We start from the raw sequence: 27,258 nt of genomic DNA, 5'->3' as shown, positions 1-27,258 counted from the left end.
TTCTTTCTTTCTTTCTTTCTTTCTTTCTTTCTTTCTTTCTTTCTTTCCTTTCTTTCTTTCCTTCTTTCTTTCTTTCCTTCTTTCCTTCTTTCTTTTCTTCTTTCCTTCCTTCCTTCCAAGTGGGGCTTGAACTCATGACCCTGAGATCAAGACGTGAGCTGATATCAAGAGTCAAATGCTCAACTGACTGAGCCACCCAGACACCCCAGCACAGTATATGTGGGCCAGAGAGAGACCCTTTATTACTCACAGCCCAACAAAGAGCAGTTCTGGCCCCAAGTACCAGGTCATGGTAGGTCATGATTTCGGAGTCCTGGGATCGAGCCATGCGTCAGGCTCCACAGCACAAAATATATTCTTTAGAATATATTTTCAAAAGAAGACTTTGTAGGTTAAGGCACATGGATATGTCTAAGGCTCTTTAAAGGATATAATATCCTGTAATTTGTTCCTTACTACATAAGAATATGTAGATATACCTCCTACTGGGAAGATGGCAAGGATTAAACCATAAGTGCCAAAAATAGATGATGAGACCAAAAAAATGGGCCAGAGAGAGACCCTTTATTACTCACAGCCCAACAAAGAGCAGTTCTGGCCCCAAGTACCACTGGGCAACACCATGGACCCACATGCAGGCAGTGGACTGGGAGGCAGCTAAAGAATCCAAGACTAAGGGCTCATCATCTTTTGTAGCAAGCAGTAAACAAGCCAGGGCCCCTCCCTTGGGAAGTGAGCAGGTGTTCCTTAGTCCTGCTGTGATTGCTGTCATCTGCTTAATTGCCTATACACTAGCTAAAGAAACAGCTCAGAGTCAGAGGACAGTTAGGTCTTGCAGTTTGGCAAACTTTGCAAAGTGTGCAGGGGTCCTGTGGGCCCCATAACTTCATACTGCATAATTGCTGCATGGTATTTCTTAACATGGATAGAATGTGTTTAATTTAACTTTACTTGTGATTTTTATAATCATCGTTGGGCTTCGGTTTTGTTTTGTTTTGTTTTAATCAGTTGGCAGATCTTCCAGCCCTCATCTTAGACTGACCTGCTCTATATTCAAAGATTGACTTTAACCCCTAATTAAAACCGACACCAGGCACACCATTTCAGGGAGTTACAAGAAAAACAGAAATGTACTGGAAAGGGAAGGGAGGGTGGGCTTTGAAAAGTTTTCTTCAGTCTGTTCTCCATATTACCAGTCATAGGTTTCTGAGCAAATTCAACAGAAAAGATTTAATATTCTCAAGTGAAACACTAAGTAAAGACTTTCAACAAGTGAAACACTAAGTAACTTCAGAAAGTATAAAGGTCATAGGGGCACTGGACTGACTCAGTGGTTGGGGTGGAGCTTGGAACTCTTGATCTCAGGGTTGTGAGTTTGAGCCCCACCTTCAGTACAGAGACTACTTAAAAAAAATTTTTTTTTAAAGATTTTATTTATTTATTTGACAGAGAGAGAGCAGGAGAGCAAAGGCAGGGGTAGCGGCAGAGGGAGAGGGAGAAGCAGATCCCCAGCTGAGCAGGGAGCCTGATGTGGGGCTTGATCCCAGGACCCTGAGATCATGACCTCATTGAAGCAGTCGCTTAACCGACTGAGGCACCCAGGCGCCCTGAGACTACTTAAAAATTGAAAGAAAATCTTGGGGTGCCTCAGTGTCTCAGTCTGTTAAGCGTATAGTATAAAGGTCCTAGAAAATTGACTCATTTCCATGCCAATCCTCTCTCAAAGCACACCTTGGAACCCTCCCCAGCCCCCACCCCCTCAATTTCCCCCTCTAGGCAGCTGCCCTTTAGTGACCCCGGCCTCTCCTCGCTCTTTCACTTCTCTGGCTCTCAAGGTTGCGGGGGGGGGGGGGGGGGCAGCGCGTGGCCTCACAGAACTGCACGCGGGCGGGGGTCGTGGAGCCCCTCACCCGCCGCCCCGCACCCCGCGCCTCATACCCCGCGGGGAGCAGCGCCCTGCAGAGCCGGCGCGGGGCGCCCCAGAGCGAACCGGTGTCAGACTTCCAACGGCCGAGCCTCGGTGGCCGCCGAGCCAGAGGCAGCTCCCCTGGCGCAGCGCGGCCACCTGGCCCGCCTGGGTGATTGGCGAGTGGCGGCGGGTCGCGGCAGGTGAGTGCGCCCCCGCTCCTGCCCGGAGCCCTTCCGCCCTGGGATGCCCCGCCCGCTTTCCTCCCTGGCTGGGGACTGGAGTGGGTGCTAGAATTCGGTTCCTCACCTCCTGACCAGCCCAGTTAACACCCTGCTGCAAAACCCCAGCTCAGTCACCGCCTTTTGTAAATCCCAGTGTGTTCCCTGGACGTCTGACTTCACCCCATTCCCCCTTCTAAGAATTCAAAAGTAAGACAGACAAAATCTCTCCTCCTCCAGGTTTATTTTTCCAACCTCTCTCTTCCTCACTCCCCTGCACCCTGAAAGTCTCATCACTGAACTTACCACTTTTCCCAAGCAAACCCTGCCTTTTCCTGCTTTCTTGCGTTTACACTCTAGCTCCCCCACTTCTGGCCTAGAATATTACCCTCTTCCATGTTCTCGTGACAGCTCTTCAGACCCAACTCCAATGTTATCTTCTCTGTCAGATTTTTTCCAGAAGTTTCTTTTTCTGCCAGGCTCTCTCAGCCCTTTGCTAATTCACCTTTTCTTGACATTGACTACCCTGTGTGTGTTTAACGGTCTTTCTCCCCAATTTGTGCGTTTTGCTTTGGGGGAGCCTCTTAGTTTTATATATAGGCTGCGGGGGCACGCTGAAGCACACTGAAGACCCTCAACAATCACAAATGAACTAATGCATGAAAGGATAGGGTTACGGAAATGGGTTCTAGAAAAAGGAGTGTGGTTGAAGTGGCTGTACGCTTAGCACACCGGTATACAACTTGCTCACTTCGGTATTCCCTTTTTTTTTTTTTAAGATTTTATTTATTTGACAGAGAGAGAGAGAGAGAGACAGCGAAAGAGGGAACACAAGAAGGGGGAGTGGGAGAGGGAGAAGCAGGCTTCCCACTGAGCAGGGAGCCCAATGCGGGGCTCGATCCCAGGACCCCGGGACCATGACCTGAGCCGAAGGCAGACACTTAACGACTGAGCCACTCAGGCGCCCCTCCCTTCGCTCTTCCTATGCGTGGAGAAGTCCACACTGTCCTATTGCTCCTGAAAATGAGCAGGGATGACTTTGTGGACATGCAATTAACCTTCAAATTGAACTTAAGGAGAAGGGATGGTGGAATTTTAGAATAATTGCATGTGGGATCCAGTTGTCTGTGGAGGAGATGGGAGGAGGGGAAAGAGATGAACAGGTGTTCCTGAATTCATTCTGCACCAAGTGATGACTTAGCCAAGTATGAATACTTGGAGCCAGGACCTGCCTCTTTATTTAGCAAGTAATCTGGCTACATTTGAAAATTCATAGGGGATTTAAGGTTCTAAATATTAATGTTATAGGAGAAAATATTAACACGTGTTGTATGCTGTTGTGTATGATACATACACATATAAGTAAAATATATAATACATAATATATAAAATACATAAAATCGTAATTTTATGATTTTTAAAAGGTATAAAATTGAAAAGTACAACTCTTCCCCTACTTTCCCCCTCTGTCTTTCTCTTTCAAGGTGATCACTGTTGATAAATTATTATGTATCTTCCCTGGAAAGCTTTTAATGTGTTTTATCAAATCTAAACTATTACCGATTATAATTTTATGCAATTACATAAATGTAAATTACATGTATGTGACTTCATGAAGGAAAAAATGTGAGGAAAGAAAAAATGTTGTCAATTAAGCCTTTTTAAAATGTGTATCTTAGAAAAGATAAAATATTATTTATATGCATTTATATATACAGTTTTTAAAATGTATACAATTGGTATTAGGCAGTGTACCGTGCCTTGCTTTTTTCTTTCATGAAAGATGTGTTAGAGATTTTTCTATATCTGTATATGTAGCTCTACCTCATTCTTTTTCTTGCTAGGCTCTGTATTAAAATTTTATTGAACAGGATACTGTTACCAAACTCAAACTTGACTGTGCACCCAATGAGCAGTAAGCCAATGGCTAATGATGAAGTTTTAGAATATATGTGAGGTTCGGTGGGGTGAGGTCTGGAGCTGACGACCAAGAAAGAATTCTTGAGACGTCTTTGGTGCAAAATGGTGGTTTATTAAAGCATGGGGACAGGCCCCGTGGGCAGAAAGATCTGCTACACTGTGGTCTTGCGGAGTGGATGATTATATACTCAGGAGTTGGGGAGGTGAGGACAAAGGGAGTGTCCAGAAGGATTATCATATGCTAAAGAAGACTCTCAGAATAATGGAGACCTGGTTATTGTCAAGCCAAGCTGTTTTTCCCTCTACTGAGGTACTAACATGAAGACAGTTGGGAATTTCCTGGAGGAGTGTTACATTCCTCCTATCACATGTCCTTGTCAATGGGCTTTAGGTTTAGAAGAAATACAATTTTATTTACATTTCCTTCTGCCTCAGCCTCCCTTAATTTTATGAAGGGGAGGGTGATGTTAGAGCTTCAGGAACTGAGTTATGGGTCTCTGGAAGTTAGGCTATTGATAAGACAGCTTCTTTCTTGTAAATTGCTAGGACATTTGTAAACTGAGGGAGACTTCTGTCCTGCAGGACTGTGATCTCTATCAGTTAACCATTTGTTTTTCCTTTAGGGCAGCCAGGAGTGCCTGAGGACTGGGGGTGTAGGGTGCCAGCTTCTGGGGGGCTGGGGGTATAGGGTGCTAACTTCTGCTTTGTCCTCAGCTCGCCTTCTGCTTCCTCATCAGCTAACACACCAGTTTTGAAGCAAAGAAACCTTTATTATCAGAAGGGCAGCCCAACAGGAATTCAGGGGTCATTCCCAAAGCTGCTTTCCCCTGAACTGAATTCAGACATACAAAGGATCCTTTATTAAGGGATGTTTTGGTTATTTCCAGGAAATGTGTTTGTTTTTCTGCTTGTTTTTGCTATTATAAACATGTTGCAGTAAACAATCAACCTTCTCTGTATACATACATACATACATACATACATACAAATGGATATAATGTGTATAATGTAGTGAGCTAATTTATGTTTACTAAGATCTTCCCATTTCAATTATGTACTCTATTCAAAATTTTGCTACAATTTTTAGGAATTCTATATAAAGTAGTTGTATACATTTCCTAACTTACAATGAAATAGTTGTATCGGTCTTTAGAAGTGGTAAGCTGATATTTTATATTTAGAGTTCATTATGTGCCAAGTATGACTTGGCATTTGAAAACCATGTAGAAAATGCATCTCAAATTATTTTGTAAGAGGAAGAATTCTATACTTACCCTAAGCAAAATCTCTCCAAATGGGCAGTGGTTATTTATTTATTTAGAGTGTCTCAGATATATGATTTACTTTAAAAATGTTAAACCATGGGACTCCTGGGTGGCTCAGTCTTTGGGCATCTGTCTTCAGCTCAGGTCATGATCCCAGGGTCCTGGGATCGAGCCCTGCATCGGGCTCCCTGCTCGGCGGGAAGCCTGCTTCTCCTTCTCCCACTCTCCCTGCTTGTGTTCCTGCTCTCACTACCTCTCTGTCTGTCAGATAAATAAATAAAATCTTTAAAAAAAATGTTAAACCATAAAAAATTACTTAGAATTTATTTATTTCTAAGTCACAATAGTGATTAATACCTGGGTATCAGTTTCCTTATATTCAGTGTTTGTTCGCAGACTGCTAACCATAAAGACTCTTTAATGTTCACAAAATAAGAGCTTAACCTGTCCTTCGCTTGAAATATTGGGTTGCCTGGCTGGCTCAGGGTGGAGCATGTGACTCTTGATCTCAAGGTTGTGGGTTCCAGCCCCATGTTGGGTGTAGAGATTACTTAATAAAATCTTTAAAAGAAAGAAAAATATATATGTCAGCACTCAGTAGAGCACAAGTTAAACTCTTTACTTAGCACATGTATCTGTGAGTAATCTAATGTTTCAGAGATCAAATGCTTTTTATTTTTCCTTAAATAGCTTCACATAAATTCCAAGGAAACTAAGGTGACACACATAGAAAGCGTATGCATGATGGAATATTATGCAGCCATCAAAAGGAATGAGATCTTGCCATTTGCAACGACGTGGATGGAACTGGAGGGTATTTGTGTTGAGCGAAATAAGTCAAACAGAGAAAGACATGTATCATATGACCTCACTGATATGAGGAATTCTTAATCTCAGGAAACAAACTGAGGGTTGCTGGAGTGGGGGTTGGGGTGGGAGGGATGGGGTGACTGGGTGATAGACACTGGGGAGGGTATGTGCTCTGGTAAGCACTGTGAATTGTGCAAGACTGTTGAATCTCAGATCTGTACCTCTGAAACAAATAATGCAATATATGTTAAGAAAAAAAAAAAAAGAAGAAGAAGAAGAAGGTAGCAGGAGGAGAAGAATGAAGGGGGGGAAATCGGAGGGGTAGACCAACCATGAGAGACAATGGACTCTGAAAAACAAACTGAGGGTTCTAGAGGGGAGGGGGGTGGGAGGATGGGTTAGCCTGGTGGTGGGTATTGAGGAGGGCACATTCTGCATGGAGCACTGGGTGTTATGCACAAACAATGAATCATGGAACACTACATCTAAAACTAATGATGTAATGTATGGGGATTAACATAAGAATTAAAAAAAAGCGTATGCATGCTATACTGAAATATGTTTACCTGTATCGAAGCTGTCGATTATGTTTATTAGATTACCATACAAGCAGAGTAACTGACAATGACCTTTTCCTGTGTATTTTGTGATAAACTTGACACGTTCTTTTTAAAAAAGATTTATTTATTTATTTATTTAAGAGATGGGTGTGGGTAGGAGCAGAGGGAGGGAGAAAGAATCCTGAAGCAGACTCCCCACTGAGCGTGGAGCCTGAACCCTGCTCTGTCCCAGGACCCTGAGATCATGACCTGGAGCTGAAATCAAGAGTCAGTCACTCAACCAACTGAGCCACCCAGGCGCCCCTTGACAAATTCTTGATTAGGAGATTTTCAGAACTACTTAGGAGTGCTAGAAAAAAAGCACTGTTAGAACTGAGCCAATTTCCTAACATGTTAACATTAAGATCTGTGCTTTATAAAAACCACATTTTATTATTCATGATTATTTTTTATTTTTTTCCATTCAAAAGAATATTAAATCGTTTATTGATTACACATGATAATGGATGATACACAAGCTTTAATCCTCATCTATAATTTTATCTGATACCATAATTCAATTTAGATATATTGCATAGGATGTGCCAACAATCATATTAATAACCAAATAAACTCCAGGACTTTGCTTGGGTGACCCTTTTAATGGTGAACTCCAGGTCACAACACATTAACTGTCAGTTCAACTACACCAAGGTTTGTGGAGACAATGGCTTCTGTGCCCAAGCAGGTTGCAAATCAATTTCGAATGGAACCTGGCATCACCCTGAAGGAATTCTAACTTCACACTGTTGGGGTAGTATACCAAGATGGCTTCAGAGTAGACTAACTTCACACAGCACATTTAAAAAAAGACACATTTATTCAGCGTCATGATCAGACTATTACATTTAGCAATCAACAGCATGGGTGCAAAAAAAAAAAAAAAACTACATTAAAACCCTTTGTTGGAATGCTTTACACTTTCCACAGAACAGAAACTAAAATAACCTGTTATACAATTAGTCACAAATACAGTCCTCGAGTTTTTTGCCCATATACATGACTATTGTCTAAAACATGTCTTCTTTGTAGCAGCAAAGCCCTGCCACCACTGTGCTTGGCTGAGTTCACAAATCTGTTGTAACCTGTAGCTTCCCTGTCACTTCTCGGGCTCTCCTCTCCCACTAAGCTTTGTTTCCTGGCAGTAATTAAAACCTCCTGTCACTGCCGTAGCTCCTGCTGCTGCTGGAACTGCCACAGCCACCTTGATTTCGTGGTTTGGCGAAGTATTGGCCTCCACCACCATAGGGGCCAGAGCTTTCTGCCTCCAAAATTTCCTTCTTTCATGGGTCCAAAATTTGAGGATTGATTGTTGTAATTGCCAAAATCATAGCTTCCGCCACCTCCAAAGTTGCTTCCATCATTACCAAATCTGTTATAGCCATCCCCACTGCCACCATAGCCACGACCACCTCGACTGCCACCAAAGCCACCTCGACCACTGAAGTTCCCTCCACGACCAAAGTTGTCATTCCCACCAAAACCACCTCCACGACCACCACCAAAGTTTCCAGAACCACTTCGACCTCTTTGGCTGGATGAAGCACTAGCCATCTCTTGCTTAGATAGGGCTTTCCTTACTTCACAGTTGTGGCCATTCACAGTATGGTATTTTTGAATGACAATCTTGTCTACAGAGTCATGGTCATCAAATGTTACAAAAGCAAAACCTCTCTTTTTGCCACTGCCTCGGTCAGTCATGATCTCGATCACTTCAATTTTCCCATACTGTTCAAAATAATCTCTTAGGTGATGTTCTTCAGTGTCTTCTTTAATGCCACCAACAAAAATCTTTTTCACAGTTAAATGGGCACCAGGTCATTGAGAATCTTCTCTTGAGACAGCCCTCTTTGGTTCCACAACTCTTCCATCCACCTTGTGTGGCCTTGCGTTCATGGCTGCATCCACCTCCTCCACAGTGGCATACGTGACAAACCCAAAGCTTCTGGAGCGCTTGCTGTTTGGATCTCTCATTACCACACAGTCCTTAAGCGTTCCCCATTGCTCAAAATGACTCCTCAGACTCTCATCAGTGGTTTCAAAGCTCAAACCTCTGATGAAGAGCTTCCGCAGCTGTTCAGGCTCTTTGCGAGACTCTGACTTAGACATGATGGCGGTGGGAGAAGAGACTTTAACGATGCTTACTCGGCGGCGTCCACGGGCAGAAGGGAGTAATCTAATGAATGTCTCTCGATTTATTTATTTTAACTGATAGTGAATTCTTGCTGTTTGTAGTCTTTTGGAAGAACAAATATAATATGGCATAATTCTAAGCTTTATTTTTTTCCCAACTACTTCCCTTTTTGATCTCTTTATAGCTTTTCATGCCTTTACCTCTTTCTTTTCTCTCTATATTTCTTCCCTCTCTTCTTATTGAATCCTACCTATTCTTCAAGGGCAACTTATGTCCATATCCTCTGTGAAATTCTCTTTGTCTATTTTGTCTATACTAATTTTCCTTCCTCTAAATTTTCCAGTAGAGCTCCACAATTTTTTTTATTTTTTAAAAGATTATATTTATTTGAGAGAGAGAATGAGCAGTGGGGAAGGGCAGAGGGAGAGAGAGAGAGAGAGAGAAAAGCAGACACCCTACTGAGCAGGAAGCCCAGTGCAGGCTCCATCCCAGGACCTGGAGATCATGACCTGAGCCCAAGGCAGATGCTTAACCCTCAGAGCCACTCAGGCACCCCTGAGCTCCACAATTTTACTCTTGATTGATTTGCAAAGATTACTTTATCTCTCCAATAGCATTGTGAATCTTTGAGGACAAGAGTCCTGTCTTGTTTTCTGCCTCCCAGAGTGAGTAACATAGCCCTGGGCACGTAGTAGTTACACCACTTTGCATGGGGACTGGGGCTGTGGCACTGGAGGGAGGGAGAAGCTTCCTTTTTTTTTTTTTTTTTTCCCTTTCTACACTTGTTTTCAGTGAGATTTCCTTCTCTAAGCCTATGGATTCAGCCTGACCTTAGTAACCATAGGTACTGTTTAACCCAACTGGTGGTATTCAGGACTAAATTAAGCATTTTTAGCTTCAATATTCTTTCTTTGCAATATCACAAATAACTACTTGAACAAGGGGGAAGACTGGTGCCTACAGATGGGTAATAGTGTGTAAACTAATTCTATCTCTTTTTACCTTTCTCTCTTAATTTAGTTTCAAAATGCCTTTTTTTTTTTTTTTTTAAATTTCCTTGTGGGTTTAAGGGGAAATTTTCCAAACTAAAGCCTCCTGCCAGACAGTCAAATTGGTCATTTCCTTTTTTTAAAAAATCTTTTTATTATTTTTTTATTTTATTACTATTTTTCTTTTTTTTTTAAAGATTTTGTTTGTTTGTTTATTTGACAGAGAGAGACACAGTGAAAGAGGGAACACAAGCAGAGGGGGAGGGAGAGGGAGAGGGAGAAGCAGGCTTCCCGCTGAGCAGGGAGCCTGATGCAGGGCTTGATCCCAGGACTCTGGGATCATGACCTGAGCCGAAGGCAGACGCTTAACGACTGAGCCACCCAGGCGCCCCTATTACTATTTTTCTTAAGTAATCTCTCCACCCAACATGGGGCTTGAACTCATGACCCCAAGATCAAGAGTTGCATGCTCTACAGACTGAGCCAGCGAGGAGCCCCAATTGGTCATTTCCTTAGTGCAGTTTATCATATTTTCTTTTTTTTTAAATAGCATTTTAAAATGGAGTTATACAATTACTTCACTAAGGCATACCCTTCAGTGGTTTTTATTATAGGCACTGTGTTGTACAACCACAGATAATCACTATCTAATCCCAGAACATTTCCATTACCCAAAAAAAGAAACCCAGGCCTATTAGCAGGTAGGCCCAATTCTTCCTCCCTCATCCCCTGACTACCACATCTATTTTCTGTCTCTATGGATTTGCCTTTTCTGGACATGTCATGTAAATGGACTCATATAATATGTGGCCTTTTGTGTCTGGCTTCTTTCACTTTGTGTGGTGTTTTCAAGATTCATCCATGCTGTAGCACGGGATGGTCCTTCATTCCTTCTTATGACAGAATAATATTCCATTATAAGTGTATGCCACATTTTGTTTATCCACTCATCACCTAACTGGACATTTGGGTTGTTTCCAATTTGAGCTCAATATGAATAATGCTGCCATGAACATTCATATACAAATTTTTGTGCAAACAGATTTTATCAATTCTCTTGGGTGGAATTAGTGGCTCATTTGCTAATTCTATGTTTAGCTTTCTGAGGAACTGCCAAACTGTTTTCCTCAGAGGCTGCACAATTTTACTTTCCCACCAGCAATGTATGAAGATTTAAACTTCTTTATGACCTTCTCAACCCTCTTTATTGTCTTTTTAAAAAATTTAGAGCCATCCTACTGGGTGTAAAGTGCCATCTCATGGTGGTTTTGATTTGCATTTTCCTAGGGGCTAGTGGTGTTGAGTGTCTTTCCATGTGTTTGTGGGTCATGTTTTTTACACACATATATATAAATATATGTATTTATTTATTTATTTTTTTAAGATTTTATTTATTTGCGAGAGAGAGAGAATGAGAGACAGAGAGCATGAGAGGGAGGAGGGTCAGAGGGAGAAGCAGACTCCCTGCTGAGCAGGGAGCCCGATGTGGGACTCGATCCCGGGACTCCAGGATCATGACCTGAGCCGAAGGCGGTCGCTTAACCAACTGAGCCACCCAGGCGCCCCTATATGTATTTATTAAGCATAGTTATATATCTCACCAAGCATGGAACTTGGCATTTAGTTGTTGACAATTAATATTACTTCTCTAGTCTTTGTGGAATGCATATGGATCCTACCAAGACCTACCTTAGATGACAGCTTCTCCTTAAGAGATTTCCTTCTTGAGTTTTCTCCTCTGATGCTGCAGATTCTTGTGCACACCTTAGCTGGTTCTAAGGAAACTGTGAAGTGTTTGTTGGTATGTTTGGCCTCCCTCATTAGGCTGTGAGCTCCTTGCCAGTGCCTAGAGGTGAGAGAACAGTGCTGGTTTCAGGAATGCCAGAGCTGTTGTGAACTCAGGCAGCACCCAGGGCAAAGGCAATGGAAGAAATTGGAGAGAGAGCTTGGAACCAAGTCAGGAAAGCCTTGGAGGACACAAGAATTTGTATTTGGCACCCAGAGGAGGACTTTAAGCAGGGCAGTCGTATGATATGATCTGAAGTTCAGAAAGACCATTTTTGTCTGTGTAATTGGGTAAGACCTGTACCTTCTCTGGATCTTAGTTTCATTAGCAGTAAAAAGGGAGAGCTGAACTAGATAATTTCTGTGTTTTGTTTTGTTTTGTTTCTAGTTCTGAAATGATGTGCCATGAATCTCAACTATCTGGACTCCTCAGGGAATGAACTGTGTTGGATAATAACATTTTCTGAAAATTTAATCTGTGCTAACACTTAAAAAATACTAGCCATTTTTAGATGAAAAACTCATGAAGATTAATTGCATACTTCCCTGACTTCTTAAATATAATATCATGGGGGCGCCTGGGTGGCTCAGTCGTTAAGCGTCTGCCTTCGGCTCAGGTCATGATCCCAGCGTCCTGGGATCGAGCCCCGCATCGGGCTCTCTGCTCCGCGGGAACCCTGCCTCTCCCTCTCCCACTCTCCCTGCTTGTATTCCTGCTCTCTCTAATAAATAAATTAATTAATTAAAAAAATATATAATATCATGATTCAATTTTTATCTTTCCTTGATGGCTTAAATAATAGTAGCTCTACAGTGGCTTAAATAACTCTGTGGATCAAGAAAGAGCACTGGTTGCCTACAAAGAAGCTCTCCAGCCCTACTGAGTTCAGTCAGTGTATGTGTTTTACCATTACATTGAAATTAAAGTAAATTTTGCTTTGGTTTCAGCCTGTCAACATCCTCTGAGAGCAGGCATGATTCTCTTACTGAGTAAAGTGAACTGTTTTGCAGAATTCAAAAGCATAGATTGGAGCAGAGTGACAGGCAGTTGCTATGACTTCACTAGTATGTATCATTATACTTGTTCTTGGTATACTGTAGGTAACAGGGTCAACTCTAGGCCAATTTCAAGGATAAACATGTAATGCACACACAACTCCTGGGTATTGTAGATCATCGTGTCCAATAATAACTCAGAGATGTTTACTTGTTACTTCCAAGAAAATTTACTCACATGTAAAGAAAATAGACATTAGATTGTGGTCAAGAAACTGTGGGATTTATAAAAGAGAGAGGAAAGAGGAATGAGAAAAAAATCTGCAAACAGTTTGGGAACAATTGTTCTGGTTTGCAGATCTTGGGCATGAGTGCTTATCTGGCAGCAAACAGATTAATCAGTTTGGGTATTTCTGTTCTTGAGTAGGCCGACTTAGGATATCAAAGGAAACCATTTCAGCTGTTGATGGGATCTTCGGAAAAGCTGGAGGGGGCAGCTGTGGGGTGCAGGTTACAGGCTGTCTCTGTGTCTTACGGAGGGCTGCTCTTGTCCCTCCATAAGAAACACCATCTAACTTAGGCCAGGTGTGCACACGTGTCCTCAGAATTTCTCATTAGCAAGCCTCTTTCTCTGTCTTCTTTTGAACTCTCGCTTTGGAAATTTTGCTGTTGTTTTTCTTCAAGGGTTTACTATTATCCTGGCTTCTGGATTTTAGCCATAGCCTGAAAACTTGTTTATTTAGATGGCGGTCCGATGACTGTCCTATGATGTGGTTTTCTATAGGTGACATTTTCTCCTGTTCCACTGGTGTCCCCTGATTTTCCTGGTTATGTGCTCATGATACCTTCTACACTCCTGTATAGAGTTTTTCTGATTGGATAGGTCAGACTTATACTTCATATGATACCATTGCTTCAGTAAACAATCACCATCACGTTTTAGGGGCACGTTGGAAAGGCTGTTATAAACAAAAAGTCCATTGGAGTAAGCTGGGAGCTGGAAGTATAGTCATTTTTCATTGGCTGAGATGTGACCGTCTCTCATTGGCTGGGCTGTTGCTAGGGCAAGAGGAAAGTTTTAATCCCGCTGGGATAGGAAAGTAGTATCCACGTGCAAGGTGGGGCTCTTCCTGTTAGGTCTGTGGTTCGCAGCCAGTGGTAGGGCTGGTAGGATGTGAGAGCTTCCCCCTGCTGGCATTCTTACATTCTAAATGAGGTTTCCTTTTATTAATTTTCACACTGCCAAGAGGATGTTTTATGCTTTTTGGGAGTTCCTGGATATGCTCATGGAGATGAGATGGCTGGACAGTTGAGTGTCTGATTGGTGAATTGTATTACAGTGTTCCTCGATGCAAGGAATATTTCAGTCCATGTAGTCCTTTGCCTTGTCTCTTGGACAAGTCAGTTTCTCAGCTCTAACACACGGCTCTCCATCTTTTTTCAGATCTTACACACCTAAGACAGGTACATTCCCATCAGCTGCAGTAATTACTATGACAGGGATGGGATGTGTGTGGGGTAGCCGCACCCTCGGATCATATCACAGTCAGGAGGAGCACTTAGAGTTTCAAAAAGCCCCTAGGTATATGTGTGCTGTTGCTCCTAAAAAATATATATATATATATATATTTTTTTTTTTTTTTTTTCAGTCCTGTGAGCTTAGCTTCGTTAGTTAATACAGTAAGGGAGAAATAGATAATTTTGCTACCTGTCTTGATTCAAGGGGAGGAATAAATTAACAGAGAACATTCAACTTATTGTACAGTTTTAAAAGAAAACATTTTATCATTCTAGGTTTTATCATTCTAGGTTTTGAAGTTTAAGTTGCTCCATGGGAGGAAAAAGCCGATAACATGAGCGCGGAAGAAGGCGGTCCACCCCCTCGGAAAGAAGCAGCTCCTCGCTCTTCAGGAGAGGCAGTCCCCACTGGGTCAGAAGAGACTGCCCCTCAGGATCCAGGAGAAGAGGCTCCTCCTCCTTCAGATGAAGGGGCTCCGCCCCTTGTGACAGAGGCGGCCTCAGCTCTAGATGCCGGCTCTCTTTACGAAACAGGTCCTGCTCCTTCTGGAAGTGATTATCTGAATTTCATTCCTTCCGATGAAAGGATAATTCTTCCAGAGGATGATGAGTTGGATGCACACAGAGTTCGACCTAGGCCTACACTCCGACTGGGTCAATCCATGCTTTCTGAAATGCTTTCTCAATCTTCCCATAGATCATCCCGATACCGCCGAAGCATGAGTGGTATCCCAAATCTACAGGAAACATTAAAAGAGAGACAGGTTTTTCTTATAATAAGATTCTTCATGTGTGTCACTTTTATGTCAAGTTAAATGTTTTTGGTGGTTTTTCTTCATAATTACAATTTTTACCCATGGTTTTCATTCTTTAGGCAAGATTTAGAGATGCAAGGGAAAACCGAAAAATGAAAATTGACCCTTCATACAAATATATATTTGAAATTCTAGCAGAAAAGCTTGGCCTGGACTTAGTAACCATTGAAGAATTAATTTTGGATTGTCCATCTGTAAGTTTAAATCTTATCATTATTTTTTAATTGCTCTTTGAGAGCTAATTGCTTTAAGAAGCTGGAGTCATTGTAATGAACAACAAAACACTTAGAAAGGGAAGGTTGAAATTTTACCCATTAAGAAGTTTTATAGAACTATAGCCAGTTGAATCATATTTCTAGTTAGGTGTACTATTGAAGAGGAAGGAAAGGGAAGAGTTAGCTACTAGAATTTAGCTAAAATTCTAACTCAAAATGCCTTTAGAGGTTAGAGGTATAGTCGAGCACAGGTAGAGTTAAATATTCTAAAAGTACAGGTTGTATGAACTACATATGCAAATCATTTGGGTAGATGAACAAACTGCATACATATGAGCTAGGGAACAATGACTTCTGCATGAGCATAGTAGAAAACAACAAGATGATTACCGTGTGTCTCAGCATGCCAGGGACAGTCCTAGATTATGCCTACTTTCCTGGCATAATTATTAACGGGCCCTCCTTTTACTCTAAAAGGTCCCAGTTTGGGCTCATGAATGTCTATGTCACCCTCATTAGAGTAATACAGATAAGCTGTGACTTTCATAAAAGCTTCCAGAAGCAGTATCACAGCTTCCTTTCTGATAGCTCAGCTTCTAAATTAACTTTCAAAAATAGTACTACAGGTTGCTTGAGGTTTTTACCAACCCTAGTTGTGGACTGGCCTGGAGCCCAGCAAGACCAAGGAGCAGGTACATACTGGTGGTGCACTGATTGTCCCATTGAATGTCCTGGTGAGAGCGTTGGGTATCGGGCAGTGTTGTGGTGAGGTTGTCATCATTGGGGTCCGTACCCCCTGCTTTTACAGGGACCAGTGAACTTGGGCAAAACTTTATTAGCTGGCTCTAGGAGCCCAGATTTGGTGGGATGGTTCCTAAAGGAGTCTCTCTCTTGCTTGATGCGATGTGTTGCCAAGTTCTGGAAAGTTGTCTGCCTTTTCTGTCAGGATCCTTATAAAAGTTGAAAACTGGCAGTCCTCTGATAGTATGAGTGGGATTGCTCAATTCTTAGTGTGTTATGATAATCTGGGAATGTGACTGATGCAAAGAGATCAATAACTGAGCTATTTTAATGGTGAAAGATAGGAAAATGCATGAATTGTGCACATAAAACAAGAGGCACTGCTGCAACCAACTGGAAATAGAGTGTAGTTTCTCAGGTCACCACAATTCCCTGCAGGAATGTACAGGTGTGGTCAAGGGTGGCTGCCTGGGCATGTGGACTGTGGATCAGATAGATCCCTGTGCGGAAGGGCCCTTCACTTGGTTCAATGGTTTCCTGTCACCACCTGGAATTTCTTCAAAAAAATTTTTTTTAAGTTTTCTAATTCCAGTATAGTTAACATAGAGTGTTATATTAGTTTTGGGTGAACAAAATAGTGATTCAACAGTTCTGTACATCACCTGGTGTTCATCATGATAAGTGTAGTCTTCAACCCCCATCACCTATTTCACCCATCCCCCTACCCACCGCCCCTCTGGTAACCACCAGTTTGTTCTCTATAGTTAAGGGTCTGTTACTTTGTCTGTCTGTCTCTCTTCTTTTTTTCCTTTGTTTTATTTCTTAAATTCTACATATGAGTGAAATAATGTGGTATTTGTCTTTCTCTGACTGGCTTATTTTGCTTAACATTGTACCCTTTAGCTCCATCCATGTTGTTGCAAATGGCAAGATTTCATTCTTTTTTATGGCTGAGTAATATTCCATTGTTTATGTATACCATATCCTTTTTACCCATTCATCTATGGGCTACTTCCATAACCTTATTGTAAATAATGCTGCAATAAACATAGAGTTGCATGCATCCCTTTGAATTAATGTTCTTGAGTAAATCCCCAGTAGTGTGATTACTGAATCGTAGGGTAGTTCTATTTTTACTATTTTTACTTTTTGAGGAACCTCCATACCATTTTTCCACAGCAGCTGCACCAGTTTGCATTCCCACCAACAGTGAGCCAGGGTTCCTTTCTCCCCACATCCTTGCCAGCACTTGTTTCTTAGGTTTTTATTAGCCATTCTGACAGTTGTGAGGTAATATCTCATTAAAGCTTTGATTTTCATTTCCCTGATGATGAGTGATGTTGAGCATCTTTTCATGTGTCTGTTGGCCACCTGTATGTCTTCTTTGGAGAAATATCTGTTCATGTCTTCTGCCCATTTTTTTTTTTAAGAATTATTTATTTATTTGAGAGAGCGAGAATGAGAGAGAGTACATGAGGGGGGGGAGAGTCAGAGGGAGAAGCAGGCTCCTCGCTGAGCAGGGAGCCCAATGTGGGACTCGATCCCGGGACTCCAGGATCATGACCTGAGCCGAAGGCAGTTGCTTAACCAACTGAGCCACCCAGGTGCCCTACTGCCCATTTTTAAATTGGACTATTTGGGTTTTTTTGATGTTGAGTTGTATCAGTTCTTTATATATTTTGGATACTAACCTTTTATCAGATATATCATTTGTGAATATCTTCTCCCATTCAGGAAGTTGCCTTTTTGTTTTGTTGACTGTTTCCTTTGCTGTGCAGAAGCTTTTTATTTTGATGTAGTCCCAATAGTGTATTTTTGCTTTTATTTCCCTTGCCTCAGGAGACAGATCTAGGAAAATGTTGCTATGGCTGACGTCAGAGAAATAGCTGCCTATGCTCTCTTCTAGGATTTTTATGGTTTCAGGTCTCACGTATAGGTCTTTAGTCTATTTTGAGTTTATTTTTGTGTGTGGTGTAAGAAAGTGGTCCAGTTTCATTCTTTTGCATGTAGCTGTCCACTTTTCCCAGCACTATTTGTTGAAGAGACATTCTTTTTCCCATCGCATAATTCTTGCCTCTTTTGTCAAAGATGAATTGACAGTATCCACCTTGAAATTCTTTTTTTTAAAGATTTTATTTTATTTATTTTTAAAAATATTTTATTTATTTATTTGTCAGAGAGAATGAGAGAGTGAGAGAAGCAGGCAGAGGGAGAAGCAGGCTCCCCACTGAGCAAGGAGCCTGATACGGGACTCAATCCTGGGACCCTGGGATCATGACCTGAGCTGAAGACAGACGCTTAACTGACTGAGCCACCAGGAGTCCCTTTAAGATTTTATTTTAATTCCAGTTAGTTAACATATAATGTAATATTAGATTCTCATGTACAATATGGTGATTCAGCACCTCCATATTACATCCGGTGCTCGTTACAAGCACACTTGGTAATCACCATTACCTATGCAACTCATCCCCCTCAACCAATTCCCCTCTGATAACCATCAGTGTGTTCTCTATAGTTAAGTCTGTTTCTTGGTTTATATTTCTGTTTCTTTCTCCTCCACCCCCCATTTGCTTGTTTTTTTGTTTCTTAAATTCCACATATGAGTGAAATCATAGGATATTTGTCTTTCTCTGAGTGATTGATTTTGCTTAGAATAATACTCTCTAACATCCATCCATTTGCATGGCAAGATTTCACTCTTTTTTATGGGTGAGTAATATGCCATTGTATATGTATACCAAATCTTTTTTTTCCCCCTCAGATCTAGGATTAGGGCTTGGTTTAGAGCCAGAATAAGGGTTAGGGTTAGGGCCAGGGCCAGTGTGATTGTATGTGCCTATTTTTTGCAGTTCAGAGACCACTCCAGAGGGATAAGTTTAGGGTTAAGATAGGGTTAGTGTTAGGGTTAAGGGTTAGGGCGTGTGTTTGGGTTAGGATAAGGTTTTTGCTTAGAATAATGCTTTCTACCTCCATCCACATCTTTGTAAATGGCAAGATTTCATTCTTTTTTATGGCTGAGTAATATTCCTGTGTGTGTGTGTGTGTGTGTGTGTATACATACTAAATCTTTTTTTTTTCCTCAGATCCTGAATTAGGGTTCTGTTTAGGGTTATAATAAGGGTTAGAGTTAGGGTTAGAGTTAGGGTTAGGGCCAGTGTGAGGGTATGTGCCTATTATCCTGCAGTTCAGAGACCTCTCCAGAGGTTAGGTTTAGGGTTAGAGACAGGGTTAGAGGTAGAGTTTAGGGGTTACTGGTAGGGGTAGAGTTAGGTTTAGGGTCAGGGTTAAGATTAGGGTTAGGGTTTGTGCTTGGCATCCTGCAGTTCAGAGACCTCTCCAGAGAATAAACCCTCAGACTTCCATGAGGTTGAAAATAAACATGGCAACCATCCACCAAGCTAAGGTAGAGAGGGGATTTAACCTTCTAAATACTCTACTTTTTAAGATAAGTTTTTATTTAAATTCCAGTTAGTTAACATACAATGTAATATCAGTTTCAGGTGTAGAACTTAGTGATTCAACACTTACATAAAACATCTGGTGCTCATCACAGCAAGTGCCCTCCTTAATCCTCATCACCTATTTCCCCCATCATGTCACCCACCTCCCCTCTGGTAACCATCAGTTTGTTCTCTCTAGTTAGGAGACTCCACCTTGAAATTCTTAATAATTTTTTAACAAGTGTTCCTACATTTTTATTTTTCACTGGGCCTATAGCTCACAAATTTGGTAGCCTGTCCTGGCTGTGGATGATACCATCCATATGGCAAGATAGTGATCATCCTTGTTTCACCTGAAAGTTGCTAGGCCATAAATTTGGTTAATCCCCATAGTGGGAATCCCAGCAGCTCTGCAAAGGATCCAGGAGTAGACATTGGTGCTGGCTAGTACCTTCAGAGAAGGACAGCTGCTAGGACTAAGTTAGGGAGATGGGTGTCTGCAGAACTGGTAGTCTCACTCTTAAATATTTGCCAGTTGGCTTTCTGGGCTTGCCCAGTTCCATAAATACTTTATTGCTGTATCTGATTGTATGACCCACCAGATTTGAAAGTATCCAAATTATCAAAAACAGCGCTCATACCCGTGATAAAAAGACATCCCAATATCAAATGCAACAAATTCTTACTCTTTAGACACATTGTACTCCTGAGACCAGGAGAGTGAATGGAGCAAGTGTTTCTCACTGGCCAGCATGCCAGTGTCATATGCCTGCAAACCCTTCCATTTGTCATTCTTGGAGTGTGTCTTGTACTTTGAGTCTGGGTGCTTAGGTTCTTCCTCGAAGGCCATCATGGACCAGGTTAGACACTGCTTAGGCTGCACATCTAGGAAATCTAGGGAAATGTAAGTCTTAAGGGAAGACTCACACCAGGAAAGGTGTTTCTGTAAGAGTTGTTTAGCAGTTGCAAAGCCACAGTGGAGGGGAGATAGTACAGCCTGGAGAGAAACCAATCTCAAAATCTGGGAGAGCTCAGAAAGCTTATTTGGTTGAAGGGACAAGGCAGGCACCTAAATTGGCATCAAGATTGGTGGACAGGTGAATAAAGAGATGGAACCAGGAAGGAGGGGTGGCCTAGTTTGGTGTGATGATTTAGGAAACTGGTATATGGAAGGGTTTTCCTTTTAGGTGAAGCCTGGTGTAGCAATCCAGAGTGAAAGTAGCTCATTAAAGGTCCCACAAAAGGGTGGACAGTAGAGGGTGTGATGGTCATTTTGTTTGCCTTCAGATCTGTTATCTAGTCTTTACCACCGACTCTGTGGCCTGGAAGGCTGACCTCTCTAGAACCCATCACCTGGGCTCCCTTGCTCTCTGGTTTGCATGGTACTCAGTCACTAGGAGGCCCCAGCAGGAGATAGGAGGGCAGAAGGGAGACAAGTCTGACCCCTCCCTGCTTGGCCATATTTTCTGGCTACAGCCAAGCCATTCTCCCTCCACTACTCCGTGTCCACTTGCTTCCAGCTACCCCCCTCCCCCACTCATCACACTTTCAGGCCTTGGCTGGTGCTGCTTTTTCCTTTGTCGATAGTCCTATTTTTGCTGCTAGTGTCACAGCTTCCCTTAACCCTTCTCTGGCCTCTAGAATAGCCTCTTCATTATAAAGTTTCTTCAAGAACCCATTTTTGGGACTTCTTTTCTTGCCAGGACCCTGACCAATACAGAAGTTTCTACTGCATCTGTGTCCATGCTTTTGCTGCTCTCTCCATTCAGCACTGCTCAGGATAATCACAGACTATCTTGCTTTCCTGGCTTACATGACAGTGTTTTCCAAAGTCGAGGCAACAGCGGTGTAGTTCTGTGGATGGAGCACAGCCCTGAAGGCCCAAGGCTGGCTTCTGGTTCCAGGCTCTGAACTCGTGGTTGTGTGTCTTTGGGTCTTTTTCTCAAATTCTTTTTAGCTTTACTTCTGTCTTCGGCAAGAGGGGCATAATAATGCCACCTCAGTGCCAGGCAGTGGTAAAGCTCAGATGAACTATTTGTAAAATGTATGTGAATTTTTGGGCGCCTGGGTGGCTCAGTTGGTTGGGCGACTGCCTTTGGCTCAGGTTATGATCCTGGAGTCCCAGGATCGAGTCCCGCATCGGGCTCCCTGCTCGGCGGGGAGTCTGCTTCTCCCTCTGACCCTCCCCGCTCTCATGTGCTCTCTCTCATTCTCTCTCTCTCAAATAAATAAATAAAATCTTTAAAAAAAATGTATGTGAATTTTTAATTTGCAGTCATGATTACAGCCCATGACAACATTCACTCTCCTGGTCTCAGGAGTACAGTGTGTCTAAAGAGTAAGAATTTGTTGCATTTGATATTGGGATGTCTTTTTATCACGGGTATGAGCGCTGTTTTTGATAATTTGGATACTTTCAAATCTGGTGGGTCATACAATCAGATACAGCAATAAAGTATTTATGGAACTGGGCAACAATCACTGTGCTGACAGTTTTTGTATCTTTCAGATTGTAATTATGCAAGAGTCAAATTTATGTGTGAGATGGAAGAGTAGAAAATGAAGGGCTCAAATTTGGTACATCTGTGTGGCTCTCTTTCACTTCCTGGGGTGGTGGGTCTCAAATGGGGTCCCAGAACCAGCAGCATCAGCATCACCTGGAATTTTTTAAAGATGTATTTATTTCAGAAAGAGAGAGAGGTAGCAAGAGCAGGGGGAAGAGCTGAAGGGGAAGGCAAGGGAGAATCTCAAGCAGACTCCCTGCTGATCGCAGAGACCCATGTGGGGCTCAATCTCATGACCCTGAGATCATGACCTGAGCTGAAATCAATAGTCAGACGCTCAACCAACTGAGCCACCCAGGCACCCCTCAACTGGAACTTTTTAGAAATGCAAGTCCTCAGGGCCAGCATTCTGTATTTTTTTTAGAAGCCCTAGGTGCTTCTCTGATGCACACTAAAGTTTGAGAACCATTGTCCTAGGGGGAGAGGCTTTGCCAGATCTGACATACCTCCCACACATGGCCAGTAAGTGAAGAAAAACCCACTGCTCGAGAGCGACACTTAGGTATAGACTCAGTGGACTAAGTAAATTGGGTTGAGTAACTTTGTACTTCCCAAATGGTGTGTGAGGATTTTTGCTTACATGACCTATTTATTTTTCTGCTAAGATATGACACTGACTTATAAGTAATTAAATAAGAGCTTCATGCCCATAAACATGGGAGACTCTCATTATAATAATTTGTTTCTATATTAGTTTGGCTACAATTTGGGTCAAATGACAATATCTAAAAACATAATTACCCAAATAATTGGTTTAAAAACCCAATTAGTTGGTAAGGCAAGTTTTATGTTCTCCAAGTCAGCTTTTAAGAGTAGTTTTTTAAAAATAATAATTCTTTATATTTACCTCCAGTTGGACTCATTCATTTACTCCTATAAGATTCTGTGAGGCAGGGTCAGGTAAGTGGCTGCCTGCTTATATATGCAGATCATCAGTGTAGGTTCAGAAATAGAATTCACCATATATTTCACGGTAATTTTGGAGTTAAAGTAGTTCAAATTCTAATCCTGCTTCTGATGTCCCTGTCACTGTGTATCTCGGAAAAAGTCATTGAGCCTCTTTTTTTTTTTTAATCTACAAAATGATGAGGATAAAGGCATATACAATGCCTAGCCCAGGGTGTGGTTCGTTTTATTGTAGCTAATATAACTAGCCATTTTACTGATCATCATTTTCTCTTTTATTTAACAGCTGGAAGCCTTTGCTCATTTTTTTATGAAAGACGGTTGTAAGACATTGAAATTTTTGTACCAGGAAGGAGATGTCCCTGGCCTTGGTAAGGATGTTTTATGAGGGCAATGTGCTGGCTATTAGTTAATGAAAAAGTGCAGCATATCTTTTCTCTTATAAATAGATATATATTTATAAATTTTATATATTTACATAGAAGTATATTTATAAAGAAAATTTATCAGAAGCTTATGTGTGGAGAAGAGTGTCTTTTTTTTTTTTTAAGATTTATTTGAGAGAGAGAGAGCATGTGCAAGCAGGGAAGGGCCAAGAGGGAGGGAGAGATAATTTCAAGCAGACTCTGTGCTGAGCATGGAGTCCCATATGGGGCTCAGTCTCACAATCCTAAGATCATGACCTGAGCCGAAATCAAGAGCTGGATGCCCAACTGACTGAGCCACCCAGGTGCCCCGAAAAAAAAAATGTCTTAAAAACAATACTTTTTCAGCCCAAATATATATGTCAGGCACTACTATAATATAAGGAGAAAACATACTTACAGAAATCATTGATATCTCCTGGTGGATACATGTTTTCACTAGAATTTAATTCCATTTTCCCTGAAACAGGTGGAGCCATTTTGCACACAGGTTCTCAGGTGACTAGTAATAGACAGGAAACCCTGTGAGAGCTCAGCAGCTGTCCCAGTGGTCTTGGGTCAGCATCTTGTCTGCTGCAGCTGTCAGTTGGAATATATGGCTTCCTTATTATTTGCAGGATTCCTAAAATAATTAACACTACCAGGATGTGAAACTTTTGTCTTGATAACCAGGTGCATGGGCCATCCTTTTGGTTTTAGACTACTTATCTTTGAAGTCTTATGGATTGTCCCTCCTATTGGTTCTTTCTCATTTTTCTCCTCTGCTGCCTTTAGCTGAGGCTCATATCTCATGCCTGCCCTAGTATTCTAGATTGAAAGCCTGTAGCTCTGAAACCAGATTCCCTCTCTGAAATTTACACTGCTTATTCCTTTAAAAGTAAATCTTTTATTCATTTGTATGTATATATATATACCACATCTTTATCCATTCATCTATGGATGGAAACTTGGGTTGCAGCCATAAAAAGGAATGAAATCTTGGGGCACCTGGGTGGCTCAGTCGTTAAGCATCTGCCTTCAGCTCAGGCCATGATCCAGGGTCCAGGAATCGAGTCCCACATTGGGCTCCCTGCTTGGCAGGGAGTCTGGTTCTCCCTTTCCCTCTTCTTTTCCCCCCTGCTCTTGCTCTCTCTCTCTCAAATAAATAAATAAAATCTTAAAAAAAACCAAAGAATGAAATCTTGCCCTTTGCAACAACATGGGTGGACCTAGAGGTTATAATGCTAAGTGAAATAAGTCAGTCAGAAAAAGACAAATACCATAGGATTTCACATATATGTGGAATTTAAGAAACAAAACAAAGGAACCAAGAAAAAAAGAGAGGGACAAACAAACAATAAAACCAGCCTCTTAAATACAGAGAACAAACTGGTGGTTTCTAGAGGGGAGGTGGGTGGAGGACTGCATGAAATAGATAAAGGGGATTAAGAGCACACTTATCTTGGTGAGCACTGAGAAATATATAGAATTGTTGAATCATTACATTGTACACCTGAAACTAATCTAACACTGTGTGTTATCCCTCAGTAAAAATTCTGAAAAGTAAACCTTTCATTGTGCTCCTAGTTATTGGATTGGGTCCCAAACCCTCATTTCTCCGCTAAGGCCCATTATAACCTGGATACACAGTGTTCCTTTAGCCTGCGCTCCTATTCTTGCAGACATGAATTTGCTGCTCTCTTTAAGCCAGTCTCTTCCTTGTTTTCTGGACATTCCAGGGTCATATCTGTGCCCTTTGCTCTGCCCTCCTGACTCTCTCAGAATGCCTTTTTTCTCTATACCCAGCCAAATCCTACCCCTTCGGATCACCTCTGACATTCTCTTTTCTACAGAGCCTGCCCAGGGTGTTCCAAACCCATCCATCACTTTTCTCCAAACTCCTCCTGTCTCATTTAAAATTTGCATTGTGAAATACAGCACTTGATTATGTTCTTCTATTTTCATTTAATTCTTTAATATAAGAAAATACCTACAATGAGAAGAGAAATAAAAACCACCCACATTCTCAGCCATTTGGAATAGGCACTGTTAATTCCTTGATGAATATTCCTCTATAACTTCTTTGCCCCTCCCCTCTTATTTGGAGAAAGGGCGGGAGGGAGGGAAAAAGAGCGAGAAAGTTATGTATATGTATAGAGTGTGTGTGCATATATATACATGTACACATAGAGCTGGATCCCTCTTTGTAATATGTAGATATTATGCTACAAAATGGGATGCTACAAAATAAGATGCTACAAAATGGGATCCAACTCTACATGTTGTTTTTTTATTTTTATTTTTTTTTAAAGATTTTATTTATTTATTTGACAGAGAGAGACACAACGAGAGAGGGAACACAAGCAGGGGGAGTGGCAGAGGGAGAAGCAGGCTTCCAGCTGAGCAGGAAGCCTGATGCAGGGCTTGATCCCAGGACCTTGGGATCATGACCTGAGCCAAAGGCAGACGCTTAATGACTGAGCCACCCAGGCGCCCTTTACATGTTATTTTTATGGTGGCCTTTAAAATTTGATAATATTCTCTTTTTCATGCCACTAGATACATTTTTTACAATTAACTTTTAAACAGCTGCATTGTATTTCATTAGGCTACTATAACTATTATTTTTAAAACTTATCTCTTATTATTAGAACTTAGGTTATTTACAACTTTTTGCTCTTTTAAATAATGCGTCAGTGATTATCACTGAGGCTAATGTGGATTAGGAAGCCTTTAGGAAGAATTTGCAGGAGGGGAATTGGCAGGAGAATATATATATATATATATATATATATATATATATATATATATGTATATTTGTTTTGTTTTGTTTTGTTTTTTTAGAGAGAAAGAGAGAGCCTGTGTGCATGAGGGGAGGGAGGGAGAGAGAGAATCTCAAGCAGGCTCCGCACTCAGCACAGAACCCAAGACTGGGCTTAATCTCACAATCCCGAGATCATGACCTGAGCTGAAATCAAGAGTTGGAGGCTTAACCGACTGAGCCACTCAGGTGCCCCAAGATAGGTATATTTTTAATTATTATTTTGCCCCCTAGAAAAGTTATACATTTATTAGTTTGGTAAATATTCCACTACCTGTCTTTCTCATATGCATCTATTAATATATAAATGCTTATTATCATTTAAAAATGTGATCATATAATACATTTTATTCTTGATTTGAGTTTTGCATTTGACAGTATAGCCCAGACATTTTCTATGTCATTATATATAAATTTACCTCATTTTAAAAATGCTGTACAGGGGTACCTGGGTGGTTCAGTTGGTTGAGCATGTGACTTTTGATTTTGGCTCAGGTCATGATCTTGGGGTCCTGGGATCGAGCCCTGCATGGGGCTCCCTTCTCATTGGGGAGTCTGCTTGACCCTTTCCCTCTACCTCTGCCTCCACTTGTGTACTCTCTCTCTCAAATAAATAAATATTTTTTTGAAAAAGTTTTAAAAATGCTGTCAGTATTCCATAGTATAGCTGCATTGTGATTTTTAGAAACCATTCCCCTGTTGATGGGTGTACCGAATATGTAGATGTATACAGAATATGTTTAGCTGTAGGTAATGGAAGTCCTAATAGTGTCTTAAACAAAGAGGGGATCTATTTTTCTTTCATCACAAGGTGGGCAGTGGCTGGCAATGGTTCAAATGCTCAGTATTGTCATCAGAAACCTAGATACTTTTTTTCTTCCTATTCTGTCATTTTTAAATGTTGGCTTTTGTGTTCATGTTTGCCCCATATGGTTATAAGATGAAGCTCTAGACATCACATCCAAGTTCAAGGTGCTTGGGTATAATGCTAAGTGAAATAAGTCAGTCAGAAAAAGACAAATATCATAGGATTTCACCTATGGGGAAAGGGCCTTGCCTCTCCCCGTTATCAGGAAATCATAAGCTTATCTTATGTCTTATCAGCCAGAACTGTGTCATGTGGCTACCATAGGGGTTAGGGGGCTGAGAAAGCAGTAGTCTCCTTGGGGATGTACACATTGCTGGATGAGACAATGGGTTTTCTTA

General features: G+C 41.5%; 1 protein-coding gene and 1 pseudogene across 1 annotated transcript in view; one reads left to right on the top strand and one right to left on the bottom strand.

Annotated features, from left to right (window-relative positions):
* Positions 1 to 7,869: 7,869 nt before the first annotated feature.
* LOC110575624 lies at positions 7,870 to 8,830 on the bottom strand (annotated as a pseudogene).
* Positions 8,831 to 14,565: 5,735 nt separating this feature from the next.
* Positions 14,566 to 27,258, top strand: part of DNAH8 (dynein axonemal heavy chain 8) — a 385,593-nt gene continuing 372,900 nt past the window's right edge. The window contains exons 1-3 of the mRNA XM_021684619.2: positions 14,566 to 14,907; positions 15,018 to 15,152; positions 23,114 to 23,198. Coding sequence (XP_021540294.2) covers positions 14,806 to 14,907; positions 15,018 to 15,152; positions 23,114 to 23,198 — 322 coding nt within the window. The 5' untranslated portion in view covers positions 14,566 to 14,805. The remainder of the gene's footprint in view (positions 14,908 to 15,017; positions 15,153 to 23,113; positions 23,199 to 27,258) is intronic.

This window comes from Neomonachus schauinslandi, chromosome 8, assembly GCF_002201575.2.
Source record: "Neomonachus schauinslandi chromosome 8, ASM220157v2, whole genome shotgun sequence".
Lineage (NCBI taxonomy): Eukaryota > Metazoa > Chordata > Mammalia > Carnivora > Phocidae > Neomonachus > Neomonachus schauinslandi.
The sequence above is the reverse complement of the archived record's forward strand: the minus strand, read 5'-3'. Positions and strand labels throughout refer to the sequence as shown.